Here is a 13,136-nt window from a genome sequence, read left to right as displayed (position 1 = left end):
CAAGCAGCAGAGCAGGGGTGGGGGGAAATGGGCTCAGAGGCAGTCCAAGCCCAGCACAAGGGATCTGGGATGTCCGTGTTTAGTGCTGATCACCATTTCAGGGGCACCAGGTCATCTTCCTGGCAGCTGTCACCACTGCTGATGTAGAAGATGTGTCTGGTGGTCACTGCTGGTCAGAGCTGACACAGGCAGTGCAAAAGCTGATTTGGAGACAGCTTTTGCAAGCCAGGCAATTTCAGCTAGGTGCTCGGTTTCCTACAATCTCGTCAGTCACTCATCTGCTTATCGTCACGGCAAGGACTGTGAGTAACTGAAGTATTTGCAGGCAGATTCATGCATCTCTGGAGACCAGAGGGAGCTATAGGGCACCTCTAACATTACTGTGGGTTTTATTTGTTTGTTTGTTTGCTTTTAAGACTACAGGAACAGTTCGGTGTTGAGCTACCGGAGGTATTCAGCTATGTATTAATTAGTCTCTAGTGAATTCTGTGCTATACTCAGATAATTTTAGTAAAATGACTACTTTGTAATACAGACTTGTGAAACATAACACACAGTTTCATTATCTCTACTTGAAACAGCTTACGTAAAATTAATTGAAATCTTTGCTTCATTATGTTATGTAAATCTCTATTATACAAACACCTTACACTGTGTGCAACCTATATAAACACTTTTGGTAGAACAATATAAACATCACGAGGGCTGGGGCAGGGAATCTCATTGCTGCCTCTGTCTGCAGAGTTGTTTTTTGAGTTTGGAGGATGCACAAGAGCGGAGCTTGCTTTGTTCCCCTCACATCACCTTTATTTGCTGCCAGCAAGCTCCATGACACTGCTATGAGTTGCCATCCCTGTGGATCTGTGGACACCTCAGGAGTCCAATTTCTGCGTGCATTACCTCTGAGGCTACTGCTTCACATTACGGTAACACCACCCGAGGGGCTGCAGATCTGCCTGCTGGATTCTGCAGCATTGCACAAGGAAATGTTTAAAAGTTTATTTAAAGGTCCTGATTTCAGCAATTCCATATTTTGTTGCAAATACTATTTTATGGTATCAGCAGATTGTACGGAGGAGGGAAAATCCCTGTGGAAAGTGAATTGAAATATAATTGCTTGATAAATTGGCAGGAAGGAGTAAATAATTAAGGAGAGTTTAACATCAGCATATTGCTTTCAGGTTTGAGCAAAAGCTTTCTTAATAAGCAGAGTTTGCCTTGCTTTTGTTCTCTGATCTTTCCCTGGTCACTCACGTCCATTGTACTCAGAGCTGCTTGTCCAGCTGGGACGCACGGAGCTGCTGTGGCAGCACGCTCGGTCACCGAGCCTATTGTGAAAAACAGGCAGCTTGCAAAGCGAGTGATCTTCTGCCATGTAACATGTCATGGAAAGCTGAAGTACGGGTCAGGAAAGAGAAGAGCTAAACAAAAGGGGAAAGAAAGGTCCGGAGAAGCATAGACTGAGGAGCCCAGCTGCAGCACCTGGACAGACACCGGAATAAACACTTGAACAATCACTTTGTGAGCACCTGGGGGACAACAAGGCATCACGAAGCAGTCAGGAGGGCTCCTGGCTTGCCAGGAATAAAGTGCCTCAAACCAACCACAGACCTTATCTCACTGGGTAAGTTGCCAAGAGAGACGCTGCGGTTGTGCCATATCATGAGCTCGATAAGGCTTTCACCAGTGATCCGTGAAGTACCCTGATATGTCAAGGGCCTTAATATAAGAACAAAAATTGCTGCTTGGAGAAGTTATCAGCGGCTTCTGGTCAAACTGGTGAGATGTTTCAAGCAGAGCCGCACAAGTCTTTCCTGCAGAGATTTATGTACAATTTGTGGTTGTGATGTTAATGTTGGACTAGAGCTATCAAACTGTGGGTGAAGACCACACTGAGAGGGAACACAAGCACTTCTACTAAAGGTTAAAAACTAAGGAAACCCATTAGGAATCAAAGTACTGAAACTGAATAAACACAATTGCAAAACACTCAAGGAGCTTTATCACAGGCATAAGCAGGGGAGGAGCAGACAGGCGGTCATCCCGTGAAAAGGGCTGACGCATTCCTGTGGAAACCCAATATGCTGATGCCAGGAAAAGGGAGAAGGGAACAAAAAAAAAAGAGGGACAATGCCTTTGGGGGACTTATTTTTATCCTAGCACAGTGAATGTAGCACCTGGGGTAATTCTTCTCTCTGTTCTTCTGAAGTCAGCATCAGTGAGGCTTTGTGTTTGAATGTGTTGCACCAACAAGAATGTTATCAGGAAAACTGCAAGTCAAGTGGAATGTACAGCCTATAATAAAAAATGAATTAGACTTACTTTTTTTTCAGAAAAGAGAAAAAATGACAGTCTTAATTTTATAATAAGCAAAAGTAAAGGAGGGCAATGACCCACATCCTTCCCTTCGCCTAGAGTGTAGGGAAAGTAGTGTTGAGTTTGGCAACAGGTCTGTGTCGGTTATTTCAAAAATATTCTAAGGGCAGTGAAGCAATGCAACGTTCACTGAATGTTTTAAGGAACAAACAAGACCTGTATTTAAAATGTATGTATGCCATGCTGCTGTAGATCTGGGGAATGCACGAGGTGAAGGAAGGAACTTTTTCAGGCCATCAGACTCCACAGTCAGCAAATAGGAAAGACAATAAATTGCAGACAAGTAAGCAAGAGCTTCTTTGTTAGGATCTTGTGCACTGTTTCTGCTACCAATCTTGAGAAGAGTATTTAAATGTGCTTTTTTATGATAAATAGCACACCTGACGTGTCAAGTTTTCTCCCTCATCCCCTGGCTAAGCTGCTGGTGGTGTGGGCTGACCCCTCCACGGCTCAGGCACAGGTCTGCCTAGAGCCTGGGGCTGCAGTGATGGACTTCCATGGACACCAGGCAGAGTGAGCAACCAACACAGCAACAGCTGAAACAGCAGGAAAACACTGCCAAAGGCAACTCCCCATGGGCCAGAGCCGTGAGCCATGTGGGCGTGCAGGTTCCTTTGGTGGCTGACTCTCAATGCTGGATTTGGATGGATCTGGGCTACATGTCCACATCTTCTCTCTGAGAGACATAATGGGAAATGCCACCACAACAATGCAGATATGAAAAGCTGTTTGTTCTGCTTTGCTGCCTGTTGAAAAACTGGGCTGGGATTTCCCAGCTAAGAACCTGTTCCCCTGTCTGAGCTTTTTTGTGGTTGCACACGCAGAACCACACCCCAAAATATTAGGCTCATCTTAGGATTTTTCTTCCTGGTAGAAACAAGTTCATGTTTATACAGGTCAGAAAGGGCAACACTGGCCCTTCCTTCAGCTGGAGATGTCAGATGAACGTGAGAAATGCCTTGTGGGTCAGACCGGTGGCCTGCCACCCCACAGGTCTGCCTCCAGCAGCAGTAGCAGAAGATGCTGCCTGGGGAAGGCATGCACGTCCACTCTGTACGATGCTGCTGAATCCATCCAGTCATTTTGGGAAAGTGTCAGTGCTGTCAGCCCAGAAGTCCACCTTCTACTGCAGAAAGAAATGTTGCCTTTGGCCTGTTTTAAACTGGTCTCTTCCTGGTTTCACTGAGTGCCCCTTAGGTTTTATGCTGCAGGATGTGGTGACCAACATTTTTGCTTTCCAGCGTCTTGCATCCCCTAGCCTCTTTCATCACCCCTCATGACGGGGCTGTACCATTCCCCCGTTCATTTTACTCAGCTTCCTCCTAGTCTACATCCTTGCTGAGAGGCAGAAACCCTCAATGTGGGCTTCCAACAAGTTGTTTTTGAGCAGCCTCCAGGATGTTTACAGGCTTCTCTGTTTTGGGGCTGTTCCTTTTTGGTAGGCACAGTTGCTTTTAGTGTTTGCCTCAGTTTTCTTAATTGTCTTCCTTGAAACTCTCATACTGAGGGCACATGGCCTGCATTTTCCACTTCATCTCTTTCTGATTTATTGCCACCACAAATTCTGTTTCTGTACCTCACCCTGACAAGGCATTGGTCTAGCCTACATGTAGGCTCCTGCTCTTACCACTGTCCTGTATTTGATGCTTCTCCAATCTCACTGACCAGCATTGTCTTCACAGAAAGACAATAGTACAGTCCTACCATGGCATTTTTTTTTAGTATTGTCTGGGCTTTCCACCCATGGGATTTTAGGGTGCCTCGCTTTTCCTGAAATATTTTTATGGTGCTACACTTGTATCCTTCACATACGGCATCCCTCCTCCACCACTACATCTCATTCCTGTAAGGCTGGCAGTGCTGTATCCCATGGATTTTCTAGCAAGTCTCTGAGATCCCATCAATCCAAATCAGGTATTCCTCTGCATCTGCAAGCTGTCCCCAGCTTCTGGTTTAAATGTCCCTCCATGACCTTCCCAACCTCCAGAGCTGCAGCCTGGCTCCGTTACAGCTCAGGTGGAGCCCACCCCTCCTAGGCTGGTTCCTCTTGTCCCTGAAGCTCCCCAAGCTCCTCACATGGCTCTCTAAGCCACCATCTCATCCCTGCACTGAGGATCATGCCCCCTGCCTACCTCTCCCACCTCACTGGTGCTCCAGGCCCTATTTACGGCCCCCCTCATTTCCCCTCAGGACCAGGGGCCTCCTGGCACCCAGAGCCTCCCACCTCCTGTCATAGATGGGGTGGCTGCCATCCTCCTGCACAGCCTAAGCGGGCTTAATTGCACTGGGAAGCTTGCAGCAGTCTAGTTTCTCCCCTGAAGGTGTAACTAGGATCACTCACTTCTAAATTAACCCTTATTGAGCTAATTAGCAATAGAGGAGAAACTCTCAAGAGCAGGAACAAGCCTGGGTGCTGAGGGCGAAGCTGACCCGGGACTCTCCTGGGCCTTCACCCCTGCAAACTGCCCTGCTGCAGCCCTTGCTCCCAGCACCGTGCCTCCTGAAGAACAGCAAAGGTTTCTTGTTGCAAGGCAGGTGTGGAGAAAATACCTCTGCTGCTGGTCCCATTTCTGCCCTTTAAACCACCTGTTATTTCATTATTTCCCTGCCTACTCAGCCAAGCCTCAGTTGATTCAGCCATAACTCAATTTACCACCATGTTGAAGAAGTTTAGTACAACCACCTGTTGTACCTAAAGGCCCACAAAGGTAGGTTTTCTATTTTTAGTTTTATTATTTTTATTTTCAGCTAGTACTGAAAGTTCCTAATTACTGAAATTAAACCTTTCCACGTGCCAGCTCCTGGAATGGCACAAGTTAGGGTACAGGGAAATAGGAGAATAATATAGAAATTAATATTTAAATTCCACTCCGTGTCCCAAAGTAGGACGTGAGCAGACAGCTTGTGGCAGATCTTGATGGACATTACACAAGACAAGGAAGTTCAGTAGTGGTCACCTGGACTCCAGCAGATGAAGGATGTCCTACAAAAAGAGCAGGGGAAAACGAGTGCTGCTCAGTTAAGAGGTGAAGAAGGCAACATACCATTAAAGAGTAGCTGGTACCAGGTCTGACCCAGTGCCCATCAGTCTGACTTCTGGGCGAACCAGAGTTGCCTCTCCCATACGATTGCTGTGATAAATTAAGAGCTGCCTGCTGGTAGTTCATGAACACAATTTATTGACTGGATCATTGAGACCCTTGCTATATGTACTGTAGGTGGCCATAGTGCCACATACCTGAGCTATTTCAGTAGTAGGATTATTGTCACCCTATACAGAGGATGAAGAACTGACAGACCATTGTGGCCAAAGGGTGATGCCCTACAATTCAAAGTCTTGCTGGTGGCCAGCTACTTGTGCCATCCTTTGGGGACCAATCCTGTAGCCTGGACTGTTTAGTGTCCTCAATCCCAACTTGGACTAGAGACCACTCCCAGCAAGTCCATAAGTGCTTAGCAGGACACAGCTGCTGGTCAGAGAGACACGGACAGGCTGGACAGGGATCTCATGAAATTTAGCTATAGGCAGTGCCAAGTCAGATGGAAAAGCCCCGTGCACCAGTACTTTCTGGGGACCAGCCAGTTGGAAATCAGCTCCACAGAGAAGGTCCTGGCTATCCTGGTGGACGACAAGTTGACCATGAGCAGGTAATGCACCCTTGCAGCAAAGAAGGGTGCAGGAGATGGGCTTCATTTTTAGAGCTAAATATGCAACATTTTAAGAAGGTTGTTTTGGATCATGGCATTCCTCTGGCTACCAGAGGGAGTAAACTGCAGAGCCAGAGCAGATCGGAGTGGCTGGGAAGGCGCTGCTGACATATTATCATGGTGATCCCACCATGGGAGCATGGTACCTATGGGAAAGGTGAAATCATGGGGCTTGAGAGGGATCCTTTGGAGAAGGCATAGACAAGGCACAAAGAGAGGTTCAGCTAGCCCCAGGACCACAGCAATTGATTAATAGTCAATTTATTGTTATTTACCTTGTTCTTTCCAACTAAAAGAGAGTGGAAATCCCCAGTCCTTTGTTCGTTATCAGCTTCTCCTTCCGTGACATTTCAAAAAGATAATGTTACAATAACAATATTCTTGAGCAAAATTTCCAGGCCACTAAGCACTCACCAGCTATGGAACAAGGGAACAATAAAGGTAAACCTGGGGGAGCAGCACACTGCTCCTTTAACCACTGCTAGCACCATGCAGTGGCTCTGTGTCCAGGATGTGTTCTGGGAGGTGGAGTGATGCTCACTGCATCACTGTGTACCAGCAAAGGCAAGTTGTGAAGAAAGGCACTGGCAGAACTCATCAGTCCCGCCACAAATACAGTTGGGCATCTCTGGCCCAAAATGTCCTCACTGCACTTTCTACACACCCTTTGGAGACTGACCACAGCCTCCAAAGACAAAAAAACAGAAGTCACAGAAGCCGATACTCTTTCTTCTGCAGCCTTCCAGTGCTTAAAAGGGGTCTACAGGAAAGACAGAGAGCAATTCTTTATCAGGGAATGTAGTAGTAAGACAAGGGGTAACAGTTTTAAACTAAAAGAGGACAGATTTTGATTAGGTATTAGGAGGAAATTCCTTACTCAAAGGGTGGTAAGGCACTGGAAGAGGTTGCCCAGTGAAGCAGTAGATGCCCCATCCCTGGAGGTGTTCAAGGCCAGGCTGGATGGGGCTTTGGGCAACCTGGTCTGGTGGGAGGTGTCCCTGCCCATGGCAGGGGGTTGGAATTAGGTGGTCTTTAAGGTCCCTTCCAACCCAAAAACATTCTGTGATTCTGTGATTCTCTGATTTTTGGCACCGCTATGAGGAGATCCCCAACACTGCCCAACAGGCTATAGCACAGCACCTTTGGCCACTGAGCTTTGCTGCATCCTTTTTCTTCCTCCAAGGGTTGCACCTCCCCAAAACTGGCTCTGGACAGAGGTGGGGCAGGAAAAGAGGGGTTTCAGAGAGCAATTGAAGTGGTGGGGAAAGCAGAAATGTGTCTGGGGAATGGAGGGAGGGAGGGAGAGGTCTTTCTGGGGCCGGTAAGGAGCTTGTCCTGCACAAGCACAGCAGCCAGCCCTCAGCCAGGGGGCAGCCCCAGCCCTCTGCTCTCGAGCAGTATGGATGCAGCCCAGGACACCAGGATGGGACCAGGACAAACACCTGCATGACAGGTGGATGCTCAGCCCTCACTGTGGTTCCCTCCAGGAATAGGTTGTGAAACACAAGAGTCACCCAGAGAAAAACAAGGTGGTTTTGTTTTCTTTTTGACATCTGGGAAATGCCACTCCCAAGAACGTACTTGCCACCATGCCAATGTTTATAGAGCAACGGGTTCTGTTCACACTGGAAAGTTGCTGTTAAACCTTACAAAACCACAGCCCAGTGCATTTCAACACAGTGTCAGATTACCACAGAACGGAAGGCAGCTCACCCTATATATTAAACCTCCCCAGACCTCAGACCTGTAACAGAAGCTGAGCTGAAGAAAAGTAGGTAAGATACCACTTCAGGTGAGGGGGGCTTCTTATTCGCTTCAGCAATACCACCTCCTCAGCAGCCCAGAGGCTGCAGGTTTTTGCTTCATGAGATTTCTGCTTGCATAAGGACATGAAGATTTGTCCTGTAGACCCAGACTCATCTCACCTGAATTTAGATGGCTCCCATCCACGTGCGAGCCCATCTCCCCTGGTTCCCTTAGCAGCCAGCGAGGGGAAGTGGGTGCTCCCAGAGTACAGCTCACCCTGAAATAGTCATTCACAATAATTTAGACAAAGTGTAGCTTGCAAGTGCCAATTTCTGCATATAAAACCTCTGAAGACTCCGGCAAAGCTGACTTGATGTCGTGAAGGTGGTTTGCATAGATTATGGGTACAGAATAAAGGCATTAATGGTGGGAGCACAGCAGCGAAGAGCACTGAACACCACTCATTTTATTTTTTTCTGAATTAAATATTGGAGCTGGAGGAGGTTGGAAGGAGGTTACTAAGACACTGTAGAAAATGTGTGCTGGAAACATCAGCAGACATGAGAGGTCCCAAGGCTCTGGTGAGAGGTTGCAAGCCAGCAGAGGGACATGACTGCACTTAAATATTGCTTTGCACATCCAACCAAGAGAAATAACCCATCAGCTCAGAAACAGTTTCTTCGTGTTTACTCAGCAAGCAGTGAGATGTATTAATTTCCTCTTGTTTTCTGATTGATTTTGCAGGTTGCTTTGTGTGCTCAAGAAGAACTTCCCCATGAGCCTGATGCTCGTGCTGCTGGGCCTTGCTGCCCTCCTGGGTAAGTCAGCATCCCACACTGCCCCACCACACTCATCCCCCAAGCAGACCCAGGAGATTAATACACCTCCCTCTGTCCCCTCCCCAAAATCTTAGTTGCCATCAAATTGTGTTGGGCCAGGAAGATGCTCAGCTCCTCCTGCGAGTCTTGCTGGAGGGGTCACCTCTGAGGGAGGGGTGGGTGCAGGGTGCCAGTTGCAAGGTGCAGGATGTAGGGTGCTGGATGCTTAACTCTTTCCATGCAACCTTTTCAGGTGCCTGCCAGGGCCGCACGGATTGCTACGGCAATGTAAACAGAATTGACACCACCGGGGCTTCATGCAAAACTGCAAAACCAGAGGGCTTAAGCTACTGCGGTGAGTATCACTCTTCTGCCAGATTGCTCTCTTCCATGGTAGCACAATAATCCCAAGTCTTTCAGATTTTCAAAATGCTGGACACACACTGGCTGCTGAGCCTGCATAATATACCTAGAGGCATGGTCTGCCTCCTGAAGACAAGGCACCTTTACTTTTGGTTTTAATTACAGGAGTTCCAGCTTCAAAAACAATTGCTGAACGAGACCTAAAAGCTATGGATAGATACAAAACAATCATTAAGAAAGTTGGCGAAAAGCTGTGTGTTGAGCCCGCTGTGATTGCTGGCATCATCTCTCGTGAATCTCACGCTGGTAAAGTACTGAAGAACGGCTGGGGTGACCGTGGAAATGGATTTGGTTTAATGCAGGTATTTGTTGATGCTCCACTAAAACCCGACAAACTAATGTCATATGAATAAAAGTAAACCTCCTAAACATGTCATCCATTACCACAGGGAAATGACTTTTTGATATTTCTAGGTTGACAAAAGAAGCCATAAACCCCAGGGAACGTGGAATGGAGAAGTCCATATCACTCAGGGCACAACAATACTTATCGATTTTATAAAGAGAATACAGAAGAAGTTCCCAAGCTGGACAAAGGATCAGCAGCTGAAAGGTAACGTGCAGAACACAGGTTTTGTCCAGGAGAGAAGAAAAAGTCTAGGACAAGAACACACTGAACGATTTCACAGAGTCATAGAATGGCTTGGGTTGGAACTGGATCTCCTTTAACATCATCCAGTTCCAACACCCCTGCCATGGCTGGCAATGCCACCCACCAGACCAGGTTGCCCAAAGCCCCATCCAGCCTGGCCTTGAACTCCTCCAGGGATGGGGCACCCACAGCTTCCCTGGGCAACTTGTTCCACTGCCTTACTGTCCTCTGAGTGAAGAATTTCCTCCTAACAGCTAATCTAAATCTCCCCTTTTAATTTAAAACCATTCCTTCTTGTCCCATCATTATCTGTCTTTGTAAAAAGTCACTCCCCATCTTTTTCTAAGCCCCCTTTAAGTACTGAAAGGCAGTAGTGAGGTCACCCCAGAGCCTTCAGGCTGAACAGCCCCATCTCTCTCAGCCTTTCTTCATAGGAGAGGTGTTCCAGCTCTCCGATCATCTTTGTGGCCCTCCTCTGGACCCACTCTAACAGCCCCACATCCTTCTAGTGCTTGTGGCTCCAGGCCTGGATGCAGCACTCCAAGTGGCAGAGTAGAGGTGGACAATCACCTCCCTCGCCCTGCTGGCCACTCCTTTGGTGATGCAGCCCAGGACGCAGTTGGCCTTCTGGGCTGCAAGCATGCACTGCTGGCTCCTGTCAAGCTTTTGTCCGCCAGAACCCCCAGGTCCTTCTCTGCAGGGCTGCTCTCAGTGAGTTCTTCTCCCAGTCTGTACTCATGCCTGGGATTGCCCCAACCCAGGTGCAGCACCTTGCACTTGGACTTGTTGAACCTCATTAGGTTCACATTAGGCTCACCGGTCTGTAGTTCCCAGGCTCCTCCTTCCTACCCTTTTTAAAAATGGGAGTGATATTTCCTGTTTTCCAGTCACCAGGGACTTCACCTGACTGCCAGGTCTTTTCAAATACATTGGAGAGAGGGTTGGCAACTACATCAGCTAGTGCCCTCAGGGCCCCTGTCAGGGCATGTCATCAGGCCCCATAGACTTGTACCTGTTCAGTTTCATCAGGTGGTCTGGAACCTGCTCTTTGCTTACAGTGGGAGGGACTTTGCTCCCTCAGCCCTCACCTACAGGTTCAGGGAAACGAGAGACATGGGAAGCCTGACTGGCAGTGAAGGCTGAGGGAAAGAAGTTGTTGAGTACTTCAGCCTTCTCCTTGTGTCATTAACAGTTCTTCATTATCATCCATCAGAGGGAATAAATCCCCTTGGTCTTTCTTTCCTGGCCAATGTACCCGTTGAATCCCTTGTTATTTTCTTGCTTCCCTTGCCAAGCTCAGTTCCATTTGTGCCTTAGCTTTCCTGCCCCCATCCCTGAACATCCAGACAGCATCCCTGTACTCTTCCCAGGCCACATGTCCCTGCTTCCCCTGCCTGTGCATTTCCTTTTTGCACCTCAGTCTTGCTCAGCTATCCCAGCTTCCTGCCCTCCCTGCTGGATTTCTTCTACATGGGGACGGAGAGCTCTTGCGCTCTAAGGAATGTGTCCTTACAGAGTTGCCAGCTCTGATCAGTTCCTCTGTCCCTAAGGACAGTGTTCCAGGGGCCCTCATCCACTAGTCCTGCAAGTTTTCTCTTTCAAAGTTCCTTTGTTCCTCAATGACTACATTTCTGAGTGTCACTTGGCTTTTCAGAGCTTTTATTTCACAGGCAAAAGGCAAGGTTTGGCAAACTGTGTTGTTTCTGCCTTTCCTTAACGTGGCAGCCTCTGTGTGTTTTCAGTGCCATGCAGCAAATATTTATACAGCTGAAATCTGATTTATAGAAGAGTCAAACTCTTCTCATCTGACAACAAAGAATCTCCTACAACCACCCAAGTTAATAAGTAGCTCTGAGTAGCTTGAACGCAGCCAGCAGCTCTCTCTGTGTTGCTGTTGATGGGGAGAAAGAGGTATTTGGGGATTGCAAAACGGTGTCATGCAACATGGAAAAACTGCCTGCTGCTTGGCAGCCAGGGAAGCCCCTGTGCAGTGCAAGGTGTGATTATGTTTTAACACTCTTTAGAGAGCAGTAGTTTTCAAGAATGAGTGAGAAGTTATGAGGCTGTTGGATCTTATATTGCGTTGTGAACAAGCCTGCTGCAGCCGGAGGCCTTGTGCTGGGCCAGGCAGGTGATGCAAATTCATCAAGCTGCAAGTGTCTGTGAACATACCCCCCAGTATCTTTACAATGTGTTGGCGGATGCAGCAATACATGTAGGCCTTTTGCAGAGCCCTGGTTAAGACAGAGAAGCTCTGATAACACCACATCCCCAATTCCAAAGTCCTGATAAGCGAAAGCTTCCTACACAAGCAAAAACAGGATGCATCAGGGTGGAATTTTGTTTAAAGTCTGCATGACATCTTTCGGTGTTTCATTTCAGGTGGGATTTCTGCCTACAATGCCGGAGCTGGGAATGTCCGAAGCTATGCAAGGATGGACATTGGCACTACCCATGATGACTACGCCAACGATGTGGTCGCTCGAGCCCAGTATTACAAGCAGCATGGATACTAGGCTGGGGCACCTGCACCGAGTGACTTCCCTACCATCGCCTTCCTGACACCCAGGAGGGAGGCCAAACACAAAGGAAGAAGATGCATCCAAGTCCATACAGATGCAAATGTACAGGAATGACTTACATGAAACAAGAATTTGTAGGCTAAAGCTCCCATTTATAGAAACAATATTCAGTGAGACGCTGGTAATGTAGTTTCTTTAAAAGCAATATGGTTTGGATTTTACAAAGGGAATATTAACAGACTCTTTTGTGCTATCTACATATTTCTCTTAGTTTTGGGGCCTATCTTGTATTGCTTTGAGGCCTATCTTGCATTGCTATTGATAATTTTCTGCCTTCCAGATCTTAAAGTGCATTTCTGCTCAAACCTGTTGTTCTCTTAAGAAATCAAAAGGCAAAATACTTCCTTGGGTATCTGCTTAATGATTTATTTTTTTCAGAGCTGCCTGATACTTACTTCATATTGTGGAGTAGTCATTTTTTTTCTGAACTCTAATTTTTCATATAAATGCATAGAACAGAGATGGATTTTTCTGTCAGGTTTCAGTCATACAGAAATAAGCAAATAGAAAATGAATAAATGTGTTATTAGCAAATGAAACAGGACTCCAATGTACTCATATTTCCATAGGAGCACTCTTCATAGGAGAGGTGCTCCAGCCCTCTGATCATCCTCATGAGCCTCCTCTGGACTCACTCTAATACATCCATGTCCTTGTGCTGTGGCCCCCAGAGCTGAACACAGTGCTCCAGGTGAGCAGAGCAGAGGGGAAGAATCACCTCCCTCGCCCTGCTGGCCACACTGCTTTTGATGCAGTCCGGGGTGTGGTTGGCTTTCTGGGCTGCAAGCACACACTGCCAGCTCATGTTGATTTTTTCATTAACCAGCACCCCAAGTCCTTCTCCTCAGGGCTGCTCTCAATCCATTCTCCACCAAGATTGTATGTGCACTT

General features: G+C 47.3%; 1 protein-coding gene across 4 annotated transcripts; it reads left to right on the top strand.

The window, feature by feature from the left end:
• The first annotated feature begins 42 nt into the window (after positions 1 to 42).
• LOC121065042 (lysozyme g) lies at positions 43 to 12,783 on the top strand. 4 transcript variants are annotated; one of them, XM_040547593.1, is made up of 6 exons: positions 43 to 302; positions 8,575 to 8,648; positions 8,902 to 9,003; positions 9,177 to 9,373; positions 9,486 to 9,624; positions 12,046 to 12,783. In XM_040547593.1, the coding sequence occupies exons 2-6, from the start codon at positions 8,606 to 8,608 to the stop codon at positions 12,177 to 12,179; spliced, it is 615 nt and encodes a 204-aa protein (XP_040403527.1). In that variant the 5' UTR covers positions 43 to 302; positions 8,575 to 8,605; the 3' UTR covers positions 12,180 to 12,783. The 4 variants fall into 4 exon arrangements, with proteins under 4 accessions (XP_040403527.1, XP_040403696.1, XP_040403606.1 ...); XM_040547762.1 differs by lacking the exon at positions 43 to 302 and adding an exon at positions 950 to 1,624; XM_040547672.1 differs by lacking the exon at positions 43 to 302 and adding an exon at positions 950 to 5,084.
• The last annotated feature ends 353 nt before the right edge of the window (positions 12,784 to 13,136 follow it).

Source organism: Cygnus olor, chromosome 1 (genome assembly GCF_009769625.2).
Source record: "Cygnus olor isolate bCygOlo1 chromosome 1, bCygOlo1.pri.v2, whole genome shotgun sequence".
In the NCBI taxonomy this organism is placed as follows: domain Eukaryota; kingdom Metazoa; phylum Chordata; class Aves; order Anseriformes; family Anatidae; genus Cygnus; species Cygnus olor.
This window is presented reverse-complemented; position numbering and strand designations above follow the sequence as displayed.

Coding starts and splice junctions, on each gene's coding strand:
- LOC121065042 (XM_040547593.1), top strand. CDS start 8,606: ATGAGCCTGATGCTCGTGCTGCTGGGCCTTGCTGCCCTCCTGG. Junction 9,004..9,176: donor AGAGGGCTTAAGCTACTGCG/GTGAGTATCACT, acceptor TTTTAATTACAG/GAGTTCCAGCTTCAAAAACA. Junction 9,374..9,485: donor ATGGATTTGGTTTAATGCAG/GTATTTGTTGAT, acceptor TGATATTTCTAG/GTTGACAAAAGAAGCCATAA.